This window comes from Lipophrys pholis (assembly GCF_963383615.2).
Source record: "Lipophrys pholis genome assembly, chromosome: 14".
NCBI classification, from domain to species: Eukaryota; Metazoa; Chordata; class Actinopteri; order Blenniiformes; family Blenniidae; genus Lipophrys; species Lipophrys pholis.
Window position 1 is genome coordinate 18080755 of NC_137633.1, and position 27415 is coordinate 18108169.

At 41.9% G+C, this 27415-nt stretch overlaps 4 protein-coding genes and 1 long non-coding RNA gene across 10 annotated transcripts; 3 read left to right on the forward strand and 2 right to left on the reverse strand.

Moving 5' to 3' along the window:
* Positions 1-1787: 1787 nt before the first annotated feature.
* LOC308119753 (uncharacterized protein) lies at positions 1788-6568 on the reverse strand. Of its 2 annotated transcripts, XM_080479919.1 has the most exons (5): positions 6335-6568; positions 5747-5776; positions 4760-4921; positions 2939-3019; positions 1788-2448 (listed from the first exon to the last, which is right to left on the reverse strand). In XM_080479919.1, exons 1-5 carry the CDS (start codon positions 6342-6344, stop codon positions 2132-2134), a joined length of 600 nt encoding a protein of 199 aa, XP_080336045.1. In that variant the 5' UTR covers positions 6345-6568; the 3' UTR covers positions 1788-2131. The 2 variants fall into 2 exon arrangements, with proteins under 2 accessions (XP_080336045.1, XP_080336046.1); XM_080479920.1 differs by lacking the exon at positions 2939-3019 and having other exon boundaries at positions 6335-6561.
* LOC308119751 (uncharacterized protein) lies at positions 6536-8914 on the forward strand. Of its 2 annotated transcripts, XM_080479917.1 has the most exons (3): positions 6536-6712; positions 6821-6969; positions 7752-8909. In XM_080479917.1, the coding sequence occupies exons 1-3, from the start codon at positions 6633-6635 to the stop codon at positions 8483-8485; spliced, it is 963 nt and encodes a 320-aa protein (XP_080336043.1). In that variant the 5' UTR covers positions 6536-6632; the 3' UTR covers positions 8486-8909. The 2 variants fall into 2 exon arrangements, 1 of the variants encoding a protein (XP_080336043.1); XR_013935974.1 differs by lacking the exon at positions 6821-6969 and having other exon boundaries at positions 6540-6712; positions 7752-8914.
* A 353-nt stretch (positions 8915-9267) lies between these two features.
* On the forward strand, positions 9268-15352 carry LOC308119754. 2 transcript variants are annotated; one of them, XR_013935975.1, is made up of 5 exons: positions 9268-9338; positions 10012-10115; positions 10525-10554; positions 12173-12449; positions 14660-15352. It is a non-coding gene; the product is annotated as an uncharacterized lncRNA (long non-coding RNA). The 2 variants fall into 2 exon arrangements; XR_013935976.1 differs by lacking the exon at positions 14660-15352 and having other exon boundaries at positions 12173-14303.
* Positions 15353-15825: 473 nt separating this feature from the next.
* LOC308119756 (interferon alpha-inducible protein 27-like protein 1) lies at positions 15826-22691 on the reverse strand. Of its 2 annotated transcripts, XM_080479922.1 has the most exons (5): positions 22458-22691; positions 19740-19769; positions 18765-18926; positions 16941-17021; positions 15826-16450 (listed from the first exon to the last, which is right to left on the reverse strand). In XM_080479922.1, exons 1-5 carry the CDS (start codon positions 22465-22467, stop codon positions 16317-16319), a joined length of 417 nt encoding a protein of 138 aa, XP_080336048.1. In that variant the 5' UTR covers positions 22468-22691; the 3' UTR covers positions 15826-16316. The 2 variants fall into 2 exon arrangements, with proteins under 2 accessions (XP_080336048.1, XP_080336049.1); XM_080479923.1 differs by lacking the exon at positions 16941-17021 and having other exon boundaries at positions 22458-22596.
* LOC308119755 (uncharacterized protein) lies at positions 22458-25036 on the forward strand. Of its 2 annotated transcripts, XM_080479921.1 has the most exons (3): positions 22659-22835; positions 22944-23092; positions 23877-25030. In XM_080479921.1, exons 1-3 carry the CDS (start codon positions 22756-22758, stop codon positions 24608-24610), a joined length of 963 nt encoding a protein of 320 aa, XP_080336047.1. In that variant the 5' UTR covers positions 22659-22755; the 3' UTR covers positions 24611-25030. The 2 variants fall into 2 exon arrangements, 1 of the variants encoding a protein (XP_080336047.1); XR_013935977.1 differs by lacking the exon at positions 22944-23092 and having other exon boundaries at positions 22458-22835; positions 23877-25036.
* Positions 25037-27415: the final 2379 nt, after the last annotated feature.

Sequence of the window (27415 nt, forward strand, 5' to 3'; positions counted from 1 at the left end):
TGATAGTAATTGGCGAGCTGGAACAGACATGCGCAGCACACGGCAGTGCTGAAGTTTCGGCAGTGCACCAACCACATAGTTCGGCCAGGACGGTTGGCACAGCCGAACCAAATTTCTTCGGCCAGCATATGACGTCATTTTGTTTTGCAGGACTCCACACTGCTGAACTTTCTTCTTGTTCTTATGGAGTATGAATCGGCCTTTACCCGTTTTGTTTTTGATTTCTCTGGACTTTTATTTTGGAAATAAACTCCATTTTTGTACCACCTGGCGAGTCTGTGTTTGAGTCCACCTGCAATTCCCTGACAGTTGTAATGGTAGGCTGAAGAATGCCATATCTTAAGTTTTGTGAGGAGATAAACACCCCCTCTATTTTCTATTTTTTTTTTTTGTATTATTGTTGATGTGTCTATTGTTTTGGGGATAAGATCCATTCCAACCAGTCGATGGCTTTTGAAGCGCAATGTGTAGACTAGAGGGACAACATGCAGGCGCAGCTTCAGAAATCAACCAGCTGTGGCCAGACTAACGTTTGGACTCTGTTTGGCTAAATGAAATCATTTCTATAGTCATACCTGTGTATTCATAGTGTATTTACTGTTTTTGTTTTGTGCCTGGCAGGAGCTGTGGGCCCTCGGTGCGTGGCAGTCAGAGCCCCTGGTGGCTGTGTTTCCCTTTCCTGTGCAGTGCCGCTCACGTTTGGTGTCCTTGGTTTGGTGTCCTTGGTTTGGTGTGTCACGTGGTGTTTGAGGTTGAGCTCTATTTTCTGCTGGCTGCCTCAGTAAGACCAACTCTCTGCTTCCTGTACAGTTATTTCATTTTGTTCCTCCCCAGTAATAGCAAAGCCACTGTATCTTTTTTAATGGTTGCCCTGGTTTTAATGATTACAGTACCCCTTTTAATTGATCATTTAAAAAAAAGTTCGTAGTGTGGGAAATCACGTCTCCAGCCCTGATTTGTGAGCGAATCTGCAAGTCCTTTAATTAACTCCTGGGGCGAAATTCCCCAGGTGGTGTTGTCTGCAACCCGTTTAATTAAAAACACCGTACCGCACTGCCACAATAAGATCATAAGTACTTCAGTGGAAACTGATTTTACCTACATTTTCTTAGTTCTGATGTCAGAGTGGTTTCACAGAAAATCCTAAAACATGTCTTCTTTTTCAAATATATGCTGGTGACGTCTGCTCATATCTAAATGATTTATCCATTTTCTATTTGCTTTTCTATTTCCAATGGAAACAACACAGTTCTCTCCCCTGCCACTTGGGCTGGTTTTGTTTTTGAAGAAATAAAGCCTCTCTGTCCATTTGTCCATTTGCTGATTAATTCTCTGACTGTTTTAGTTGTTTAGTATCTATTTTATCCTTTCCATGATGGCAGGTGAGTCTTTGCCTCCCATGACCCCACGTCACCATCACCAACCCTCCCTTTAATGTTTCTTAAATGGGTGTTAAAATTTTTTTTAAGTTTTCGGGCTCTTAAACTGTCCCGTGTGAAAGATCTTCCTAAAATGGTGTGATTACGTTAAAAGGGCATACTTGGATACGTGGATATGCCCTCAGTCCCCAATGAGCATCATTATGCCTACCTTGCAGCAAACTAGTGTGATCTAGTTTGCTGATCCCCGTTTTAAATGACGGCCCTCGCAAATAGCAAGATGACCAAAAAAGATGTTCCAGTAGTATATATCAAACATACTTAGATGTAGTTAGCTATGTTGTTCTAATGTTACAGCTGTAGGTGTCATTCACACTTTCTCAAAATAAAAGACTCAAAACACAACAACGCAGTACACACCTTTAATGCATTTTATGGTAATCCCAGAAAGCTAGATTATTTCATGGATGTTGATTGTTTTTTAAAAGATCATCACAGATTTCCACGTTTCCACTTCATATAGCGATATTCCTCTATCAGAAAACATTGCAGTATGTTTCCAATGCAGACCAACCTTTAGCATTGCTTGACGAAAAAAAAGAAAGAAGCATGTCTTGTATTTAAATTCATGTAAGATGGAAAACGTAGCCTGTGTTTTGCAGTTAAACTTCAATTTCCCTCACAATTGATTTGAGTTGCTACTTCAAAGACATGTTTGGGTTGATATATGTGAAACCACAGGAGAGATAAGATCAATATTTTAGCATGATTAGTTGTTTATCAGGATCTCCATGTCCATCCTTGTCTCCATGACCATCTTCATCGTCTTCTCCAATTTCATCTGCATGCCCATTTTTGTCTCCGTCTCCTTCAGGGACATCTTTGTTGCCATTTTTGCCTCTGTGAAAAAAGCCCACCAGATAACCCGCTGTTGCTCCAACAGCAGCAGCTCCAGCAGCAGCTGCAGTGGTGACCCCAGCCCCTGCAGCCCCTGCAGCCCCTGCCACCCCTGCAGCCCCTGCCACCCCCGCAGCCCCTGTAGCAGCCCCTGTAGCAGCCCCTGTAGCAGCTGAAAAAGAAATTCTATGATTAGAGTCCAGATAAAATAAATAAATCATCTAACAACAGCAACACATCACAATATGGCTTTGCAGACACCACACCAGGTCACGTTTTGAACTTGACCAAGGATCCTCAACATATAGTCAATAAGCATAAAAAGGGAGTGCTAATCCTTTTTTTCTGCTTTGACATAGCAGAGATGGCAACTATAGATTCAGACTGACCACAAATTGTGGTCCATCCATCTTCTCCCACTTATTCATTTCTGGGTCGCAGTCTGAGTACTGTCAACCAGATCACATCCCACCAATTAAGAACCTTCCTGCAGGTGGTGAGCCCACAGGAAGGTGGCACCCGGTGTGGGACACAAACCCATGACCTTGGGATTGCGAGTCTCATGCTCTACCAACTGAGCTCGCCGGGGGTGTCAAATTGTGATTGAGGTTGTACAGTATTTATTCCCAGGAAGCCCTCCCTACTACTCCTCTAAAGAATACCTGCTGATTGTGCAAGTAAGCCCAATCCTCCTCCAACAGCACCAACCGCTGATGTGGCAGCCCAAGAGAGACCAGCGGCACCTGCAGAGAGAGGACAGGTAAAGAAACAGGTAGAACGATGAGGTCTGCAAAGCTGATGAACCATTGAGAACTGGAGAAAATCGTCATCAAATGAATTGGAATTAATGAATGAATAGAAATTGCCCAGCATACAGTGTTTTTGAAAGTAACTTTTGCAAGGGTGGACTCTGAGTCAAAGAGAAGAACCTCCATTTTGGTCCTGTGAGGAAGTTGATGGAGAACTAGGATTAGATATCTTGTAGGCAGTCATGGGGCGAGGCGGATGGGAGGCTGAGGGTGAGTTTGGTCAAGCCGAGATAGAGCCAGGTGTAATCTGCATAGCAATGCCAGTGTATATTGTATTTTTCGGAAAATGTGGCCAATGGCGAGGAAGGAGACAGTAAAGAGGATGGGACCGAGGACAGAGCCCTGGGGGACACCAGAGGAGAGGGGAGATAGCTGGGGTGTACCAGATTTTAACTGCATGAACTGAATGTGACCAGAGAGTTATAACTTGAACCAGTCCTATGGTGTGCGGGACAATCCAATGGAAGCCAATCAGTGGATTGGAGTGTGAGATGGTGTCAAAAGCTGCACTCAGATGAAAGACGAGAGAATAGATACAATTCGGAATCATCTGCAATCAGGAGGTTGTTGGTGACTCTGATGAGGGCTGTTTCTGTGCTGTGCTGAGGGTGGAAACCAGACTGAAACTGTTCATATAGATTATTGTTGGAGAGGAGAAAGTGAACTTGAAATGCCACAGTTCATAGTCAGTGACACATATCAAGCTTCAATTTTAGCGTTACTGGGTCTTAGTGCTGCTTTCAACACAGCTGATGACAACATGAGGAGGAGCGGCAAAATAGCCTTCTGCTGATTGGAAGTGACGATCTTGCCCATATCTAAATATTTCATCGGCTGTAAATCCTCCCGTTGTTGTTTACATACGCCACTTTGCACTTTGCAAACTGGGTTTATTGAAACGTCGGCCCGCGACACAACATCGTGGTCTTTAGACGAGGTGCAGACGCTCCTCTCAGTAACAGGAGAGGAGGAGATTCAGCGGGAGCTGGACGCTGCTGTTCACAATGAGAAAGTTTATGCTGTGTCACAGAGAACAAGGCTCAAGGCTTCACTCAGACGCCCGCAGAGCCCTGAACATGTCCCTGCATCGTTCACATCCCCGCCTACATCTTAACCGTACTTTCTGCAGTGGGACTGTGCGACAGAGCTCTGTCTGGGTGCGCTTTGCCTAACCGTACCCTCACGCCCTGCTCCGCTCCAGCACGTACTGCGCGGTGGGACCACAGCTGAAGTTTTCCAAGAGTCAGAAGAAACAAGGTGAAGCAGCTTTTAGTTCCTACGCTGTTTACCTGTGGAACAAACTTCCTGCTGACGCACTCACTTCTTTTAAATCAGACATCAAAACATTACTATTTCCTCAGGGTTTCCAATAAACAATATATTTTACTTATTTTATTACCTTTAGCTTAATAAACCTCTTTATTGATTATCCTTTGTATTCCTTTATCACTTTTTTTGAAAATGTTATTCATTATGGATTCACATCAGGTGGCACTTTTGAACAAATCCATGCAGAAAAACAGTCCTGTTTTACGTGACGATCAAATCACATTAATCCACCTTGACAAACTGCACCCTAGTTGATCTTCTCAGGTCAGTCAGACAAAAGATTATGACTGTAACAAAGAGGTATTTGATTTTTTTTCTAGTAAGGCTTGTGTTTCGTTTCTTTACCTGCTGATTGCAGAACAGCCACCAGACTTCCTGCTGCCACTGCTCCTCCGTTAGCCACTGCAGCAGAGGACATCATGCCTGCAGCATATGAGCCGGCTGCTACTCCAGCTGAGGTGAACCCTACAGCCCCCAGAACAAGAGGAGCACCGACCACAGTCCCTACTGCACATGGACAAGAACACAGGAGAGGACATGTTGTTTGAGGACACATCCAACACCAAGACCAGTGGACTTAAAGAGAGTGAAATCAAGCAGTTTGATACTGCAGCAGTCATTTTGAATGAAGGCCTGTAGGATGGCCATATGTTCATCTGAAAACCAGTCAGGAAGTGGAAAGAGACAAATTTCAGTGAGACACTATAGTATAGTGAGAAAGCAGCAGAGGTGAATTACTTGGGTTTAAGCCCTGATGACATTCTACGTTTTTAAATTTGACCCTGACACCAACAACACTTGAGTTATTGAGGTGCTGCTGCAGCGCTGATGATGTTACGTTGCACCTTTGGAGATACATTTCACTGAAAATTGTAATGTGACTGAAGCTGTCACGTAAATGTCGTGCTATAACAAGTACCGTACTTTTCCTTCTGACATGTGGTGGAAACGAGGGGGAAAGCAGAGACTTGCAGAGACCTTTGGAGGGGCAGGTGCTCAAATTGAATACAATGGCACACACTACCAGGTGAATCATTTGGCATTGGCCATTGTCAGACAATTTAACATATATAAGAAAAGTGGTAGGTGTGGAAACAAAAAGCTATTTCAATTTAAGACAATATATAAAACAAACCACCTTCAGAACATATTTTAATCAAAATGTTTTTCTTCAATTATTATTTATATATACACTGTATATATAAAAACCTTGACAAAAAGGCGGTGTGTGTGTGTGTGTGTGTGTGTGTGTGTGTGTGTGTGTGTGTGTGTGTGTGTGTGTGTGTGTGTGTGTGTGTGTGTGTGTGTGTGTGTGTGTGTTTCACTCTGTACCGGCGCCTGCTGCAATGGCCAGACCAGTTACTGAAACACACATGAAAACATTAATTAGAACTTTTCCAAATACACTTTAGATATCTGCTAAACAGGTGAAGTGGTGAACACTCTTGCCTCACTGTGAGATGAGGCAAGAGTCCCCCCCCCACCCTCAACAAACACACACACACACACACACACACACACACACACACACACACACACACACACACACACACACACACACACACACACACACACACACACACACACACACACACACACACACACACACACACACACACAACATACAAGCCTTTGAGAAGTCAGATTTGTCCATTAGGTTATAGAGAAGATTATATTAGAATGATCAAGGTACACTTCAGGTACCTAGAATCTTGTTTCCTCTTTTTCTGGGCTAAATCGAGGATAAACTGGAAAGCAACAACCTGATTTTTCCCAAAAAGTGACTTGTGAAAAGTTAAAAAGGAGCTGATCTCTGAACCTACCAAACACAAACAGAATTCTGAAGGGTTGGTGATTGGTTTACAAAGTAGAAAACACCTTAAAACCAGATACAGTTTGCTGTAATAAGAATGTACTCACTAGGATCCATGTCGCTCCGAGTAGATCAGCAAATGGACAAATGGAAAAGCTGACAGGCTTTACTTCTTGAAAAACGAAACTAGTCCAAGGGGCGGGGGAAGAGAACTGTGCCGGTGTAGGTACCAGATCTGTCCGGGGCGGGGCTTGCGCATGCGGTCAGGCTACCAGATCCATAGACATAAACACTAGACACCGCACCGCCCATAGACATAAACACTAGACGCCTCACCGACTGGCAGGAACATACGTCAGTGCGGCCGCCATCTTGTGAGTGTCATTTGTCAGGACGTCAGCAACGATGCCGCATCACTGTACTGCGTTTGGTTGTGCTAATAGACAAAATCAGGACAATCGACAGCGTGGGATTACCTTCCACAGGTAGGAAAAACATATTTTTTGTTGTCGTTGTGTTTAGCTCATATAATATTAACTTGGGATATAGATGAGCTGGAGCCGTTGGAAATGCTCTCTATTCCCTGGCTTAAGCTCGCCCTCAAACAACAACACCAACAATATCAACATCGACACACTGATGTTTATGATACCGGAGCAGCTTCAAAATCAGCAATACATCTGCACCTATCGCTTCAGCCAAGACCACTTGGAGCTCCTCTTCAACTCCATCAGGGCATCTGGTAGGGATATTAAAGTTTTCCTTTTCCCCCCCTTGTGACTGAGAGCTGTGATGGTTGACTAAGTAGTAAGAAGATATGGTGCATCTTGAATGAACTAATGGGAAAGAACAAAAATCCAATGATTTGTTACATGGAAAAAGATGGTCAGGCAAAGCAATTGAGATTGCAAAGCAATTTGAACAACGTTTTTATTGATAAAACGTGTAATTTAAGAAACAATATGCTGACCCGGTTGAATGATTGTATTCCCTTAATATAAAATACAATTTTGAAGGTTAAAAAAAATGTGAATATAAACTGCAGAAGGTAACTATAGAGGATGTAACAAAGGCTCTCAAATCTTGTAAAAAAAAAACAAAAACAACTTCTCTGGGGGTGGATCAATTAGATAGAAAACTTATTAAACTCATAGCAAATGACATTTCCTCAGTGGTGTGTCATATAATAAATCAAAGATTTCAAACAGGGTCGGTGCAACAAAAGTTGAAAATAGCCAAAATGATCCCATTGCCAAAAAATGATAAACAACCATTCTCCGATGTAAACAGTCGTCCAATTACTATATTGTCTGTTTTGAGGAAAATCATAGTAATATTTTTCTTTGAACAATTAAAATGATATGTTGTAATGTTAGATGTTGTAATGTAAAGTATTGTTGAATTGTTTTTATTGGACCCCAAGAGGAATAGCGATAGCTCTGCTGCGCAGATGGGGATCTCTAGAATAAACATAAACAGTACTTGTGTACATTGATGTTAATGTGTTTTTGTTGTTTATCTAAGGGGGCTGGAATAACAATCCATCGGCAGGCCAATTCCAGGCTATTTTCCGCCGCCTCATGGTCAACTGTGGTGTGTCTCCTGGCAAGTCTGGAAACGTGGCAGCAGTGAACCACACTGTGTCCCTGTCTGCTGTTGATCTGTCCTCAGCTCCAGCAGCAGAAGAATCTGAAGACCTCCCATCCCCGTTCGCCAACATCCCTGCTCTCGTGTGTGACCACAATTATCTGCCCACACGTTTTGGTGGCCTTGTGGACAATGCTCTGACTTATAGATCAGGGTTTGTTGTGAGACGTGTTTTAAGGACGCTGTCTTGTAGTGTGTGCCGTGGTAGCCTGGTGACAGATGCTGCATCTGCATCTTTTGATAAGAGCTACCACTCGCTGACCCTCAGGAATAGGGGAGGACTCATGATTCCTTCTGAGGGGACAGTGAAGGTTGTCAATTCAGCAGAGCGTTTCATTCGCCAGTCAGAACCAGGGCAGAACATGAGCATGTCCTCTCTCAACCGGTTGGTCCGTGCAGACATTGGATCACAGGACATAATTTTTCTCAAGGGGCACATCGAGGACACACAGTATGACATTGAAAACCAGCACTTTGGGCTCATGTCAGTGGTAGTTTCAGTTTTCCACAAACTAAGATTCCATCACATTGCAAAAATGAGAACACTAAAACTCCAAATTGGCAATTCACGGAAGAGGCTGTGCAAGACAGTCCTTTTCCAAGGCTTCTGAATTTGTGAAATGAAGCAACCTCAAAATTAGTTTGTGGTTACTGTTATCAATCGATAAATATGTAAATATATGGACCAACAAATATGTAAATATAATGAATAAATCACTAATATAATAGGTAAATATGTAACAACAACTATATAATGTGAGGTTAATATGTAAGAATAATGTCATATAATATGTAATAGATAAATGTATAGCATAAATATGTAATAGGTAAATATGTAACAATAATTTTTTTATGTAATATTAAAGGTAAATATGTAACGATAAATAAATGTAGTATAGGTAGATTTGTTATTGTGTGTAAATATGTAAATAAGAAAATCTACATTTGTTCCACAAAAAATGTTATAACTTGTGCCCTAATGTACATGTTCATTGTATAAAAATGTCACATTGTGTGTAAATAAACGCTTTTGCATATTTTAGTCATGAGCTCCATCATGTTGCTGCTCTAAAAGGAGAGGACAGCGTCCCAATGTCCATCTGCGAACTTCTTCCATTTCCTCTCAATACTTTCTATAAGTATGCTCCATTGGATAAATGAATAAATAAATGAAATAGTTTTTAATTTAATAAATTAAAAATGAAAGCAATGATTCTTCACAGTCATGTAAATGTATATCTGCGTGGTTTTCTTCAGAAAACACGTCGCTGTCACACAGACTTGTTTAGGCTGACGGGGCAGACTTGCCACTCACAAGATGGCGGCCGCTGTGACGTGTCGGAGCGGCGGGCGGACACAGGCGGCGCGGCGTCTACTGTTTATGTCTATGCTCAGAAGAACTTTTGGGAAGGAAATGAACGGTTCGCGTCTCCAATTCATCAAGCATTTACCTGTGTTTTCCAGGTCAGTACACTCTGAAACTTACATAGAACCATGGTAGAAAGATCCGTGTTTTGTGTCGGGAGTGAAAAGTGGTTTGGGGGTGTGTTTCAGTGTAATTGGTGAGTTAACGAGCGGAGTTCAGCCCGCAGTGCAGCAGCGCGAGTGTGCGTGCAGCGTCATTTTACCACATGGCAGACATCCCGCGCTATGAGTTTACTGTGTGTGTATTCGTGTAGTCTCCTGTACACATTGATATGAATATAGACATTAAATCAGCAGCATATGACACTCTGAAATCCTGAATGTTTGATAAATGTGTGAAAAGTTTAAGAAATGTTTGCATAAGTTCATTTTGTAATAGATTAAACAGTTTCTAAGTCATGTTTAGATTTAAGACTTCAGGAATTAATGTTATATTTTTGTGGTTTTGTATTTAATGAATGTGTTGAGTTTATCAGTGTTTTTCTATGTTATGTGTTTATTGTTTTATACTGATATCAGATTTAGACCACTGAAATGCACTTTATATATGGGATTGTTGCTTGAATTGCACTATTGCTAGTCAGTAAATACTGAATTACACTTCAAACATTTATGTTTAACAAGGTTAATGTCCGTGGAGAAATTGTGAAAACCATATTGTAGCACTTTATGTGGACTAAATACTGTGACTGAGAATTAGAGTGTTGTACAGTTGTACAGTTCTCTCCCCCGCCCCTTGGACTAGTTTCGTTTGTGGAGAAATAAATCCTACCGGCGTTTCCATTTGCTGAGTGACTCAGAGAGACATGGTTCCTGGTGAGTACATCCTTGTTTCAGCAAACTATCTGGTTTTAAGTAATGGTTTTTACTTGATAAACCAATCACCAATCCTTTAATCTTTTTCTGTTTGGTAGGTTCAGTGATCAGCTCCTTTTTGACTTTTCACAATTTTGACATTTCGGGGTGAAATCACTTACTGGGAAAAAATCAGGTTGTTGCTTTCCAGTTCATTCCAGCTTTCCCCCAGAAAAAGAGGACATAAATTCATGATTCACAATGATACTTGAAGTGCATTGTGAGATTCTCTCCGTACATGTGCATGCGCCCCCCCCCCCCCCCCCCCCCTCTTGCGTGTCTCTTCATTAATGTCCACTGTCCCATTCAAATAAATTCATTAATGTTTTTGGAAAAGTTCTAATGAATGTTTTCATGTTGTGTGTTTCAGTAACTGGTGTGGCCATGGCTGTAGGCGCAGGTACAGAGTGAACATCATCACACACACACACACACACACACACACACACACACACACACACACACACACACACACACATGTTACCTATTGTTTTACTTTCCACCTCGCGAACACGTGGTCATCCTACAGGCCTTCATTCAAAATGACTGCTGCAGTATCAAACCGCTTGATTTCACCAGTGAATGAGCAGACTCTCTTTATAGGGGTCATATGATGCAAAATTCACTTTCTAATGGTTTTCCAACAGTAATAATTGTCCCCATACCTGGAACGATGCCCCAGAAGTGAAGAAAGTCTGTCATCTCTCTCCCTGGCTTGTTTAAATTTTAAAAACGTGTGTGTTCTAATGAGTAAATCAGAAATCAAACCCTTTACAGTGTCATCAGGGGTTTACCCAATCACAATCAAGGTAGGCCCTCCCTCTGACCCTCCCACAATTCTCTGCAGCTCTGCTCTGGCACATGACGCCACCAGAGAAAGTACTTCCTCCTCCTCCCAAGATGGACACGTGTTTGCGGAGACAGTCCAGCTCAAACAGATTCTGAATGCAACTCACATGATTGAATATTCAAATGGCTGAAAATCAAAGAAAAGCTGGATTTGGGGCAATAAACTTTGAAAACAACATTTTTGGACCAACAGGACCCATGTGAAAGTGTTGAAAAGCTGGATAATATGACCCCTTTAAGTCCAGTGGCCTTGGTGTTAGGTGTGTCCTCAAACAACGTGAATCAAATACCTCTTTGTTACAGTCATAATCTTTTGTCTGACTGACCTGAGAAGATCAACTGGGGTGCAGTTTGTCAAAGTGGATTAATATGATTGGAACGTCACGTAGAACAGGACTGGTTTTCTGCATGGATTTGTTCAAAAGTGCCACCTGACGTGAACCCAAGCTACAAGCATAGTTTAACACTGTGCAAAATCTTATACATATGTATACCGTAGCCATGAGTCAGGAATAGTTTGAGGGATGAGTCAGCAAACCTGAAATTCAACCAGTAGAACAAGATTTGTTTTTATAAAGAAATCCTTGGAAAAATCATAAATTTGCTTTCGCCAAATTTGACATTTCTGTTGCACAATGTTATTGAAATCCACATTATGTGTTTCTGCATGATGATGATTTCCCTCCACAATTCTTTGATAACTGGCATCTATTCAAAAATGTTAGATATGTCAGTTTGACCGCAGAACAATGTGATGCACTTGGATGTGTAATCACAATAAAATCTAAAAACAGACACGTCCATCTGGTTTCTGCTTCTTGCCAGACTTCTGACCATGACTGACTCATCAAACTGACATTAAACCAGCAAAGTGCTTTCACAACAGGTCACACAAGACATGAGAACTACTCCGAAGAGTCTGATCCACCATCACTTTATAGTGCCGATTGAATGTTTCTGCCACATTTCCATTGTGTGACAAATGGGTTACAAATATGACTGGATTAAATGAAATGTTTCTGAATGATGTGACTCAAAATACTTTCCAATAACGCTGTATTGTATCCAATGATACAATCCAACAAAAGAGGGAAACAAATTTATTTAATTAATCAGTGATACAAGTCATCATGTTCTTTGACCTCTCCTGTGCTTTCAATACCATGAAGCCCAGACTGCCGAAGGCCAAACTGGAAGGTATGCAGGTGGATGCTTCCCTGGTCGTCACTGACTATCTAATGGGCCAACAACAGTCCGGGCGACCGGGGGGCTGTACGACTGATCACGTGACCAGCAGCATCAGAGGCCCTCAAAGAACTGTGTTATCGTGGTGCGCTCATTCACAAATCGCCCTCTCCTGTATGCCTGTACACATGACTGTTTGCGGACGAGACCACCCCGGTGTGACTCATCACGGGAGGAGACGAGACTGCCTACAGAGAGGAGGTAGAACATCTGTCCATGTGGTTCTGAGCCAACAACCTGCTGCTGAACACCAAAAAAAGCAAAGGTCATTGTTGACGTCTTCAGGACCACAGTGGACCATTCCCCACTTCACATCAATCTGACTGCAATCCTGCTCATCTAGCTTTTATTTAGCCAGGAGAACCACATTGAGATTAATAATCTCTTTAACAAGTGTGTCCTGGAGAGTCTTGCTCAGGGACCCTCGGTACATGTTTTTTGGGACTGTGGGGGGGAACTGGAGTACCTGGAGGAAACCCACACACACACGGGGAGAACATGCAAACTCCACACAGAAAGGCCCTGTATTTGAACCCATGACCTTCTTGCTGTGAGGCAAGAAGAAGGCAACTCCGTGCCTTACCATTTTAATCACTTACCATTAGAACACTTTTGAACTTCTTCTTCATATTTATGTCATGAGTGCTTTTATATTGTAACACGTACTATCGATTTTAAGTGCACTTTTGCACACTTTATTGACTCAAAAGGGAACAGCACCTGTAATTTCATTATATTACTCATATAATGACAAATATAGTGTTCTATTCTAGTCTATTTTGTCAAAAGGTTGGTTCCTGCAGTGATGCACTGACGAGGCCTTTGGTGAAAATCACTATGTACTTTGGTGGAGCTGGTGCAGTGATTTCCTATTAGGGTGCAGCACAACAGCTCATAGCGCTTGAAGTTTCATTGCACTTGAAGCTCTAAATAATTTTGAGTGACAAACATAATTTATTATTTGAAGAAATTAGTTCATGTATTTTCAGTATTGACAGGATTGGCAAGTAATAAATCTGTAACAATGTTGGTAGTCAGTTAAAAAGACCCAGCATTAATTCATTAATTTATTAATCAATTAATTAACTAATTAATTAATTAATTCATCCATTCATTCATTTTTGCTAGACTACCAGCTGTGTGGAGTTAACATGTTCTCCAGCGTGTGCGTGGGCTTCCTTCCAGAGTTAGTTTTTTGAAGCTATAACAGTTCCTCTCCTCATGTATCTGGGCCAGACGTTTTCTGTTGTTGTCAGGTCTCTGTCTGCCCCTGTGTGTCTCACCTCATGTTTCCAATTAACCTATGGCCTTCTCCCTCCGTGTTGACCCATCATTGAGTTCCACCTGTGTCCGCCCCTTCCCAGTGTATTTAAGCCTCCCGTTCTCTGTTGTCTGTGTCAACCTGTCTCGTCCACGCCCCGGCGCCCTTGTGATAAGGCCCCTGCACACTCCCTTTTTGAACCAAGAAAAAAGTTCGGCAGTGATGCCAGCCAGGTGCCGAAAAAAATGTTTTTCCGGCAGGACTGTTCATACTGGATAGGAAGCTGTCAAACTCGCAGGCCACGCCCCCTTACTGCAGCCACACGTCTGTGAAGTGGCGTTTTAACTTTTCAACTGCACAGTTTATTTCTCACCTCCAGTGCTTTCAGAAGTACATTTCGCTGAAGTGTTTCAGTAGTAAAAGAGTTTTTGTCCAGCTTTTCATCACTAAGCCTGCCATCCGACATTTTAACGAGCCTCGGGCCTCATACAGTAGCGAGGTTCCATGCTATATAGGATTAAAATATGACTGATAGTAATTGGCGAGCTGGAACAGACATGCGCAGCACACGGCAGTGCTGAAGTTTCGGCAGTGCGCCAACCACATAGTTCGGCCAGGACGGTTGGCACAGCCGAACCAAATTTCTTCGGCCAGCATATGACGTCATTTTGTTTTGCAGGACTCCACACTGCTGAACTTTCTTCTTGTTCTTATGGAGTATGAATCGGCCTTTACCCGTTTTGTTTTTGATTTCTCTGGACTTTTATTTTGGAAATAAACTCCATTTTTGTACCACCTGGCGAGTCTGTGTTTGAGTCCACCTGCAATTCCCTGACAGTTGTAATGGTAGGCTGAAGAATGCCATATCTTAAGTTTTGTGAGGAGATAAACACCCCCTCTATTTTCTATTTTTTTTTTTTGTATTATTGTTGATGTGTCTATTGTTTTGGGGATAAGATCCATTCCAACCAGTCGATGGCTTTTGAAGCGCAATGTGTAGACTAGAGGGACAACATGCAGGCGCAGCTTCAGAAATCAACCAGCTGTGGCCAGACTAACGTTTGGACTCTGTTTGGCTAAATGAAATCATTTTTATAGTCATACCTGTGTATTCATAGTGTATTTACTGTTTTTGTTTTGTGCCTGGCAGGAGCTGTGGGCCCTCGGTGCGTGGCAGTCAGAGCCCCTGGTGGCTGTGTTTCCCTTTCCTGTGCAGTGCCGCTCACGTTTGGTGTCCTTGGTTTGGTGTCCTTGGTTTGGTGTGTCACGTGGTGTTTGAGGTTGAGCTCTCTTTTCTGCTGGCTGCCTCAGTAAGACCAACTCTCTGCTTCCTGTACAGTTATTTCATTTTGTTCCTCCCCAGTAATAGCAAAGCCACTGTATCTTTTTTAATGGTTGCCCTGGTTTTAATGATTACAGTACCCCTTTTAATTGATCATTTAAAAAAAAGTTCGTAGTGTGGGAAATCACGTCTCCAGCCCTGATTTGTGAGCAAATCTGCAAGTCCTTTAATTAACTCCTGGGGCGAAATTCCCCAGGTGGTGTTGTCTGCAACCCGTTTAATTAAAAACACCGTACCGCACTACCACAATAAGATCATAAGTACTTCAGTGGAAACTGATTTTACCTACATTTTCTTAGTTCTGATGTCAGAGTGGTTTCACAGAAAATCCTAAAACATGTCTTCTTTTTCAAATATATGCTGGTGACGTCTGCTCATATCTAAATGATTTATCCATTTTCTATTTGCTTTTCTATTTCCAATGGAAACAACACAGTTCTCTCCCCTGCCACTTGGGCTGGTTTTGTTTTTGAAGAAATAAAGCCTCTCTGTCCATTTGTCCATTTGCTGATTAATTCTCTGACTGTTTTAGTTGTTTAGTATCTATTTTATCCTTTCCATGATGGCAGGTGAGTCTTTGCCTCCCATGACCCCACGTCACCATCACCAACCCTCCCTTTAATGTTTCTTAAATGGGTGTTAAAATTTTTTTTAAGTTTTCGGGCTCTTAAACTGTCCCGTGTGAAAGCTCTTCCTAAAATGGTGTGATTACGTTAAAAGGGCATACTTGGATACGTGGATATGCCCTCAGTCCCCAATGAGCATCATTATGCCTACCTTGCAGCAAACTAGTGTGATCTAGTTTGCTGATCCCCGTTTTAAATGACGGCCCTCGCAAATAGCAAGATGACCAAAAAAGATGTTCCAGTAGTATATATCAAACATACTTAGATGTAGTTAGCTATGTTGTTCTAATGTTACAGCTGTAGGTGTCATTCACACTTTCTCAAAATAAAAGACTCAAAACACAACAATGCAGTACACACCTTTAATGCATTTTATGGTAATCCCAGAAAGCTAGATTATTTCATGGATGTTGATTGTTTTTTAAAAGATCATCACAGATTTCCACGTTTCCACTTCATATAGCGATATTCCTCTATCAGAAAACATTGCAGTATGTTTCCAATGCAGACCAACCTTTAGCATTGCTTGACGAAAAAAAAGAAAGAAGCATGTCTTGTATTTAAATTCATGTAAGATGGAAAACGTAGCCTGTGTTTTGCAGTTAAACTTCAATTTCCCTCACAATTGATTTGAGTTGCTACTTCAAAGACATGTTTGGGTTGATATATGTGAAACCACAGGAGAGATAAGATCAATATTTTAGCATGATTAGTTGTTTATCAGGATCTCCATGTCCATCCTTGTCTCCATGACCATCTTCATCGTCTTCTCCAATTTCATCTGCATGCCCATTTCTGTCTCCGTCTCCTTCAGGGACATCTTTGTTGCCATTTTTGCCTCAGCGAAAAAAGCCCACCAGATAACCCGCTGTTGCTCCAACAGCAGCAGCTCCAGCAGCAGCTGCAGTGGTGACCCCAGCCCCTGCCACCCGCGCAGCCCCTGTAGCAGCCCCTGTAGCAGCCCCTGTAGCAGCTGAAAAAGAAATTCTATGATTAGAGTCCAGATAAAATAAATAAATCATCTAACAACAGCAACACATCACAATATGGCTTTGCAGACACCACACCAGGTCACGTTTTGAACTTGACCAAGGATCCTCAACATATAGTCAATAAGCATAAAAAGGGAGTGCTAATCCTTTTTTTCTGCTTTGACATAGCAGAGATGGCAACTATAGATTCAGACTGACCACAAATTGTGGTCCATCCATCTTCTCCCACTTATTCATTTCTGGGTCGCAGTCTGAGTACTGTCAACCAGATCACATCCCACCAATTAAGAACCTTCCTGCAGGTGGTGAGCCCACAGGAAGGTGGCACCCGGTGTGGGACACAAACCCATGACCTTGGGATTGCGAGTCTCATGCTCTACCAACTGAGCTCGCCGGGGGTGTCAAATTGTGATTGAGGTTGTACAGTATTTATTCCCAGGAAGCCCTCCCTACTACTCCTCTAAAGAATACCTGCTGATTGTGCAAGTAAGCCCAATCCTCCTCCAACAGCACCAACCGCTGATGTGGCAGCCCAAGAGAGACCAGCGGCACCTGCAGAGAGAGGACAGGTAAAGAAACAGGTAGAACGATGAGGTCTGCAAAGCTGATGAACCATTGAGAACTGGAGAAAATCGTCATCAAATGAATTGGAATTAATGAATGAATAGAAATTGCCCAGCATACAGTGTTTTTGAAAGTAACTTTTGCAAGGGTGGACTCTGAGTCAAAGAGAAGAACCTCCATTTTGGTCCTGTGAGGAAGTTGATGGAGAACTAGGATTAGATATCTTGTAGGCAGTCATGGGGCGAGGCGGATGGGAGGCTGAGGGTGAGTTTGGTCAAGCCGAGATAGAGCCAGGTGTAATCTGCATAGCAATGCCAGTGTATATTGTATTTTTCGGAAAATGTGGCCAATGGCGAGGAAGGAGACAGTAAAGAGGATGGGACCGAGGACAGAGCCCTGGGGGACACCAGAGGAGAGGGGAGATAGCTGGGGTGTACCAGATTTTAACTGCATGAACTGAATGTGACCAGAGAGTTATAACTTGAACCAGTCCTATGGTGTGCGGGACAATCCAATGGAAGCCAATCAGTGGATTGGAGTGTGAGATGGTGTCAAAAGCTGCACTCAGATGAAAGACGAGAGAATAGATACAATTCGGAATCATCTGCAATCAGGAGGTTGTTGGTGACTCTGATGAGGGCTGTTTCTGTGCTGTGCTGAGGGTGGAAACCAGACTGAAACTGTTCATATAGATTATTGTTGGAGAGGAGAAAGTGAACTTGAAATGCCACAGTTCATAGTCAGTGACACATATCAAGCTTCAATTTTAGCGTTACTGGGTCTTAGTGCTGCTTTCAACACAGCTGATGACAACATGAGGAGGAGCGGCAAAATAGCCTTCTGCTGATTGGAAGTGACGATCTTGCCCATGATATCTAAATATTTCATCGGCTGTAAATCCTCCCGTTGTTGTTTACATACGCCACTTTGCACTTTGCAAACTGGGTTTATTGAAACGTCGGCCCGCGACACAACATCGTGGTCTTTAGACGAGGTGCAGACGCTCCTCTCAGTAACAGGAGAGGAGGAGATTCAGCGGGAGCTGGACGCTGCTGTTCACAATGAGAAAGTTTATGCTGTGTCACAGAGAACAAGGCTCAAGGCTTCACTCAGACGCCCGCAGAGCCCTGAACATGTCCCTGCATCGTTCACATCCCCGCCTACATCTTAACCGTACTTTCTGCAGTGGGACTGTGCGACAGAGCTCTGTCTGGGTGCGCTTTGCCTAACCGTACCCTCGCGCCCTGCTCCGCTCCAGCACGTACTGCGCGGTGGGACCACAGCTGAAGTTTTCCAAGAGTCAGAAGAAACAAGGTGAAGCAGCTTTTAGTTCCTACGCTGTTTACCTGTGGAACAAACTTCCTGCTGACGCACTCACTTCTTTTAAATCAGACATCAAAACATTACTATTTCCTCAGGGTTTCCAATAAACAATATATTTTACTTATTTTATTACCTTTAGCTTAATAAACCTCTTTATTGATTATCCTTTGTATTCCTTTATCACTTTTTTTGAAAATGTTATTCATTATGGATTCACATCAGGTGGCACTTTTGAACAAATCCATGCAGAAAAACAGTCCTGTTTTACGTGACGATCAAATCACATTAATCCACCTTGACAAACTGCACCCTAGTTGATCTTCTCAGGTCAGTCAGACAAAAGATTATGACTGTAACAAAGAGGTATTTGATTTTTTTTCTAGTAAGGCTTGTGTTTCGTTTCTTTACCTGCTGATTGCAGAACAGCCACCAGACTTCCTGCTGCCACTGCTCCTCCGTTAGCCACTGCAGCAGAGGACATCATGCCTGCAGCATATGAGCCGGCTGCTACTCCAGCTGAGGTGAACCCTACAGCCCCCAGAACAAGAGGAGCACCGACCACAGTCCCTACTGCACATGGACAAGAACACAGGAGAGGACATGTTGTTTGAGGACACATCCAACACCAAGACCAGTGGACTTAAAGAGAGTGAAATCAAGCAGTTTGATACTGCAGCAGTCATTTTGAATGAAGGCCTGTAGGATGGCCATATGTTCATCTGAAAACCAGTCAGGAAGTGGAAAGAGACAAATTTCAGTGAGACACTATAGTATAGTGAGAAAGCAGCAGAGGTGAATTACTTGGGTTTAAGCCCTGATGACATTCTACGTTTTTAAATTTGACCCTGACACCAACAACACTTGAGTTATTGAGGTGCTGCTGCAGCGCTGATGATGTTACGTTGCACCTTTGGAGATACATTTCACTGAAAATTGTAATGTGACTGAAGCTGTCACGTAAATGTCGTGCTATAACAAGTACCGTACTTTTCCTTCTGACATGTGGTGGAAACGAGGGGGAAAGCAGAGACTTGCAGAGACCTTTGGAGGGGCAGGTGCTCAAATTGAATACAATGGCACACACTACCAGGTGAATCATTTGGCATTGGCCATTGTCAGACAATTTAACATATATAAGAAAAGTGGTAGGTTTGGAAACAAAAAGCTATTTCAATTTAAGACAATATATAAAACAAACCACCTTCAGAACATATTTTAATCAAAATGTTTTTCTTCAATTATTATTTATATACACTGTATATATAAAAACCTTGACAAAAAGGCGGTGTGTGTGTGTGTGTGTGTGTGTGTGTGTGTGTGTGTGTGTGTGTGTGTGTGTGTGTGTGTGTGTGTGTGTGTGTGTGTGTGTGTTTCACTCTGTACCGGCGCCTGCTGCAATGGCCAGACCAGTTACTGAAACACACATGAAAACATTAATTAGAACTTTTCCAAATACACTTTAGATATCTGCTAAACAGGTGAAGTGGTGAACACTCTTGCCTCACTGTGAGATGAGGCAAGAGTCCCCCCCCCACCCTCAACAAACACACACACACACACACACACACACACACACACACACACACACACACACACACACACACACACACACACACACACACACACACACACAACATACAAGCCTTTGAGAAGTCAGATTTGTCCATTAGGTTATAGAGAAGATTATATTAGAATGATCAAGGTACACTTCAGGTACCTAGAATCTTGTTTCCTCTTTTTCTGGGCTAAATCGAGGATAAACTGGAAAGCAACAACCTGATTTTTCCCAAAAAGTGACTTGTGAAAAGTTAAAAAGGAGCTGATCTCTGAACCTACCAAACACAAACAGAATTCTGAAGGGTTGGTGATTGGTTTACAAAGTAGAAAACACCTTAAAACCAGTAGGCCGTAAGGTGAACCACGAAAAGTCTTTCAGAAATTGAATTCCGTTCCGACGTCTGCGAACTACACAATCTTTGGTTCATAAAAAGAAGGAGTTATGTTAAGCTTACATCTAAAAGTTCGTCGCAAAAAATCCTGCCGATTATTTACGGCGAGGCATTTTATACAGAACTAGTGTCTTCACGGCGTAATAACATTTTAGTCCGCGAGAGGTGCCACGGTTGACACGTGATTGTTCTAGACCAGGGGTGTCAAACTCAGATCCTCGTGGGCCGCAGCCCTGCACGTTTTCAATGTCTCCCTCCCCTGAATGTCCTGATGGTTCATCATCACATTCAGCACAAAGCCAGATAACGAGCTGCTCATTGCAATCAGCTGTGTTGAAGCTGGGAGACATGCAAAACGTGCAGGGCTGCGGCCCTCGAGGCCTGGAGTTCGACACGTGTGTTCTAGACCAATAGGAGAGCCGAATTTGATCAACACAAGCCAAGATGGCAGCGTCCGGCGTTTCGTCGAGTAGTACGGAAGAAGAGGAAAACTTACCAGAAAGTGGTAAAACAGCAAATTCTTCGGGACATAAACGGTGCTATATGCACATAGCATCAGTGAAACATGAAAAAGGTCAGGATTTCACAATCGCACGCTGGGATACTTACAGGAACAGCCTACGACGGTGGCTCGAGTTGAGGGGTGAGTGCCGAGACGTAGCTGAAAGCTACAAACATTGCCTTGATTTGGATTTTGAAAACATTCCCGAGGACGCTGCCTTCCACCCTACTTGTTATCGAAGGTTTATTGACAAGAATGCGATTGCAAAAGTGGAAAACCGTCTCGCGCGTGAGAGAGAGAGAGGAGATGACACGGAAAGCTCCTTAAGAAGCGAGGCCACCCCATCGACATCGAGCAGAACGACTCCGAGCCCTACAAATCCGACAAAAAGACTTAGATCCAGGTCAGACCTGAGGTCTTGTGTCAAGCAAAAGATAGGTGCTCCATCACCCGCTGGACATGGTTGGCATCTGGAAAATGGAAACCTACAAGTCACATGGATGACAAGAAATCCAGCCCCTGACAGTGTTTTGCATGTGATACATTGCAGTTGCAAAGAGAGTGCCTGTGAGACGGGCAGATGTTCATGTGTCTCTGCAGGACTCTGTTGCACAGACTTATGCAGGTGTTGCCACTGCTCAAATACAAAAGAAATCGAGGAGAGGGAAGATGACAACTGTCCTGACACTGACAGTGAGGACTAGCATGTTGGCAATTGTCTGAGAATTGTAGGCTATTGCATTGATTACATTGGTAACATTAGCATTAATTTTCGTATGCTGTTATATATATTGTAAATATGTATATATGTTTTCCATGCAGATTATTTTATGCTTAATCATTTTTGTATTTAGTTATGAGTGAATAAATGAAGGAATTAATAAATGAATGGTCCTTGTCATTGATCTACAATTATTGCCCTTTATTGATCAAAACGACATGAACATTAAAATTTCACCTTATTGTCTATTTGCCTCATTGTTCTTCTTGGAGGCGGTTATGTATAAAGCACTGTTTAGTATCCATTTGACCCGCTTTAGAAGACTTTTGGTAGAATTCCTCTCTCTCTCTCTATATATATATATATTTGGTTTTTTTTTATTGAATAAATTTTACAAAACGAACAAGGTATACGTTCCTGTGCAACAGCACATCAAGTACAAAGGGACAGCACAACAATACAGCAATATATCGAATACAGCTTGAAAATAACAAAATAATAACACTACTGTAGTAGTAGGAAGAATAAATAAATAAAAATAAGTCAGCAATAGGTACAACAAGGATGATACATAAAATAAAATAATAGAATTCCTCTATGTGGGTGATGTTGAATAAAGCTATCGACGTCGCCATGTTCCGGGCTGTTGTCATAATGGAGCTACGCGATTGGTCTAGCACGATCACGTGACGAGCCGTGCCACCACAATCTTATTACGCTCTGAAGAATCTAGTTCGACATGAAATGCCTCGCCGTAAATAATCGGCAGGTTTTTTTGCGACGAACTTTTGGTTGTATACTTAACAGAAGTCGTTCTTTTTTATGAGCTAAAGATTGTGTAGTTCGCAGACGTCGGAGCGAGATGAAACGATAACAGGGTTCACCTTACGGCCTACAGATACAGTTTGCTGTAATAAGAATGTACTCACTAGGATCCATGTCGCTCCGAGTAGATCAGCAAATGGACAAATGGAAAAGCTGACAGGCTTTACTTCTTGAAAAACGAAACTAGTCCAAGGGGCGGGGGAAGAGAACTGTGCCGGTGTAGGTACCAGATCTGTCCGGGGCGGGGCTTGCGCATGCGGTCAGGCTACCAGATCCATAGACATAAACACTAGACACCGCACCGCCCATAGACATAAACACTAGACGCCTCACCGACTGGCAGGAACATACGTCAGTGCGGCCGCCATCTTGTGAGTGTCATTTGTCAGGACGTCAGCAACGATGCCGCATCACTGTACTGCGTTTGGTTGTGCTAATAGACAAAATCAGGACAATCGACAGCGTGGGATTACCTTCCACAGGTAGGAAAAACATATTTTTTGTTGTCGTTGTGTTTAGCTCATATAATATTAACTTGGGATATAGATGAGCTGGAGCCGTTGGAAATGCTCTCTATTCCCTGGCTTAAGCTCGCCCTCAAACAACAACACCAACAATATCAACATCGACACACTGATGTTTATGATACCGGAGCAGCTTCAAAATCAGCAATACATCTGCACCTATCGCTTCAGCCAAGACCACTTGGAGCTCCTCTTCAACTCCATCAGGGCATCTGGTAGGGATATTAAAGTTTTCCTTTTCCCCCCCTTGTGACTGAGAGCTGTGATGGTTGACTAAGTAGTAAGAAGATATGGTGCATCTTGAATGAACTAATGGGAAAGAACAAAAATCCAATGATTTGTTACATGGAAAAAGATGGTCAGGCAAAGCAATTGAGATTGCAAAGCAATTTGAACAACGTTTTTATTGATAAAACGTGTAATTTAAGAAACAATATGCTGACCCGGTTGAATGATTGTATTCCCTTAATATAAAATACAATTTTGAAGGTTAAAAAAAATGTGAATATAAACTGCAGAAGGTAACTATAGAGGATGTAACAAAGGCTCTCAAATCTTGTAAAAAAAAAAAAAAAAAAAAACTTCTCTGGGGGTGGATCAATTAGATAGAAAACTTATTAAACTCATAGCAAATGACATTTCCTCAGTGGTGTGTCATATAATAAATCAAAGCTTTCAAACAGGGTCGGTGCAACAAAAGTTGAAAATAGCCAAAATGATCCCATTGCCAAAAAATGATAAACAACCATTCTCCGATGTAAACAGTCGTCCAATTACTATATTGTCTGTTTTGAGGAAAATCATAGTAATATTTTTCTTTGAACAATTAAAATGATATGTTGTAATGTTAGATGTTGTAATGTAAAGTATTGTTGAATTGTTTTTATTGGACCCCAAGAGGAATAGCGATAGCTCTGCTGCGCAGATGGGGATCTCTAGAATAAACATAAACAGTACTTGTGTACATTGATGTTAATGTGTTTTTGTTGTTTATCTAAGGGGGCTGGAATAACAATCCATCGGCAGGCCAATTCCAGGCTATTTTCCGCCGCCTCATGGTCAACTGTGGTGTGTCTCCTGGCAAGTCTGGAAACGTGGCAGCAGTGAACCACACTGTGTCCCTGTCTGCTGTTGATCTGTCCTCAGCTCCAGCAGCAGAAGAATCTGAAGACCTCCCATCCCCGTTCGCCAACATCCCTGCTCTCGTGTGTGACCACAATTATCTGCCCACACGTTTTGGTGGCCTTGTGGACAATGCTCTGACTTATAGATCAGGGTTTGTTGTGAGACGCGTTTTAAGGACGCTGTCTTGTAGTGTGTGCCGTGGTAGCCTGGTGACAGATGCTGCATCTGCATCTTTTGATAAGAGCTACCACTCGCTGACCCTCAGGAATAGGGGAGGACTCATGATTCCTTCTGAGGGGACAGTGAAGGTTGTCAATTCAGCAGAGCGTTTCATTCGCCAGTCAGAACCAGGGCAGAACATGAGCATGTCCTCTCTCAACCGGTTGGTCCGTGCAGACATTGGATCACAGGACATAATTTTTCTCAAGGGGCACATCGAGGACACACAGTATGACATTGAAAACCAGCACTTTGGGCTCATGTCAGTGGTAGTTTCAGTTTTCCACAAACTAAGATTCCATCACATTGCAAAAATGAGAACACTAAAACTCCAAATTGGCAATTCACGGAAGAGGCTGTGCAAGACAGTCCTTTTCCAAGGCTTCTGAATTTGTGAAATGAAGCAACCTCAAAATTAGTTTGTGGTTACTGTTATCAATCTATAAATATGTAAATATATGGAACAACAAATATGTAAATATAATGAATAAATCACTAATATAATAGGTAAATATGTAACAACAACTATATAATGTGAGGTTAATATGTAAGAATAATGTCATATAATATGTAATAGATAAATGTATAGCATAAATATGTAATAGGTAAATATGTAACAATAATTTTTTTTATGTAATATTAAAGGTTAATATGTAACGATAAATAAATGTAGTATAGGTAGATTTGTTATTGTGTGTAAATATGTAAATAAGAAAATCTACATTTGTTCCACAAAAAATGTTAGAACTTGTGCCCTAATGTACATGTTCATTGTATAAAAATGTCACATTGTGTCTAAATAAACGCTTTTGCATATTTTTGTCATGAGCTCCATCATGTTGCTGCTCTAAAAGGAGAGGACAGCGTCCCAATGTCCATCTGCGAACTTCTTCCATTTCCTCTCAATACTTTCTATAAGTATGCTCCATTGGATAAATGAATAAATAAATGAAATAGTTTTTAATTTAATAAATTAAAAATGAAAGCAATGATTCTTCACAGTCATGTAAATGTATATCTGCGTGGTTTTCTTCAGAAAACACGTCGCTGTCACAGACTTGTTTAGGCTGACGGGGCAGACTTGCCACTCACAAGATGGCGGCCGCTGTGACGTGTCGGAGCGGCGGGCGGACACAGGCGGCGCGGCGTCTACTGTTTATGTCTATGCTCAGAAGAACTTTTGGGAAGGAAATGAACGGTTCGCGTCTCCAATTCATCAAGCATTTACCTGTGTTTTCCAGGTCAGTACACTCTGAAACTTACATAGAACCATGGTAGAAAGATCCGTGTTTTGTGTCGGGAGTGAAAAGTGGTTTGGGGGTGTGTTTCAGTGTAATTGGTGAGTTAACGAGCGGAGTTCAGCCCGCAGTGCAGCAGCGCGAGTGTGCGTGCAGCGTCATTTTACCACATGGCAGACATCCCGCGCTATGAGTTTACTGTGTGTGTATTCGTGTAGTCTCCTGTACACATTGATATGAATATAGACATTAAATCAGCAGCATATGACACTCTGAAATCCTGAATGTTTGATAAATGTGTGAAAAGTTTAAGAAATGTTTGCATAAGTTCATTTTGTAATAGATTAAACAGTTTCTAAGTCATGTTTAGATTTAAGACTTCAGGAATTAATGTTATATTTTTGTGGTTTTGTATTTAATGAATGTGTTGAGTTTATCAGTGTTTTTCTATGTTATGTGTTTATTGTTTTATACTGATATCAGATTTAGACCACTGAAATGCACTTTATATATGGGATTGTTGCTTGAATTGCACTATTGCTAGTCAGTAAATACTGAATTACACTTCGAACATTTATGTTTAACAAGGTTAATGTCCGTGGAGAAATTGTGAAAACCATATTGTAGCACTTTATGTGGACTAAATACTGTGACTGAAACACAAGGACACTGGAACACAGATACATATGTTATGCACAGGAGTTTGATGTTTGTTGATTTTATAAGCTTGTTGAATAAATGAGAAGAACCTTTGGGAAGGAAATGAACGGTTCGCGTCTCCAATTCATCAAGCATTTACCTGTGTTTTCCAGGGAGGCATCGAACCCAAAATCTCATTGTTATTGTGGTCACAAGCTTTGGGACCCGTAACACACGCACGCATGGATTTCTGTATATTTCAACAAGCCCTCCAACTCAAATGACCACAACGGTCGTATGGAATCACAGGAGTGCCAAAATTAAAAGGAACTGAATGTGGAAATTATTATTGTCTTTTCCAGACAGTTTGACTCATCGAGTAAATGCAATGACAAAAAGCAAATGGAAAAGACAAAGACAAAACAGGAGAAGCATTGACAAAATGGAATCAGCAAAGACAAGATAGAAAAGAATATAACTAGCTTTGTATATTTTTTGTATTATTGATTCTCTTTATATTTCCACATTTATTTTCTTTTACTCTTGACACTCCTGTGATTCCATACAGTCATGCCTATATTTACTTTATGTAAAACAGGACTGTTTTTCTGCATGAATTTGTTCGAAAGTGCCACCTGATGTGAACCCAAGTTACAAGCATAGTTAAACACTGTGCATAGCCTAATATGTATACCATAGCTATAAGTCAAGAATAATTGATGATATGAGTCAGCAAACCTGAAGTATAAGACAATTCAAAGCTTTGTAGACTAGAAGTCAGGCCTATCAGGAACTGTCTCTGCAGCTGTGGGTGGCGTCGGAGTTTAATGGTCCCTCTTGTGTCTCTGACCACGTTTACACGTACCTGGGTTTTTGCAAAAACTGATATTTCCCCCTCTACCTTTTAAAAAAAAAAATTTCATTTACAAGGACCCACGTATACACCTGGTACAGAGCTGCTATGAGCATGCCAAACCTGTAGGGGGCAGTGTAGCATGAAGCCATGATAGTGTTGTTAATCAGGTGGCGATGAAGAGGATGAAGAAGGACTTCGCTGATACTTCTTGCTTGTATATAAAGATATTTATTATGAGGCGGGTCGCATCAGAATCGCAGACGATGGATTAGCCTGGAAAAGAGAGTCGAGCCGATTGGAATGTCTCTCTGACGAGTGCAGAATTCTTCCTGTTTTTAGATACCCTTTGGTCAATTGTTCATTCATTTTTGTCAGACTACCAGCTGAGTCTTTCTGTGTGGAGTTTACATGTTCTCCCGCGTGTGCGTGGGCTTCCTTCCAGAGTCCAAAACCTTGAGTGT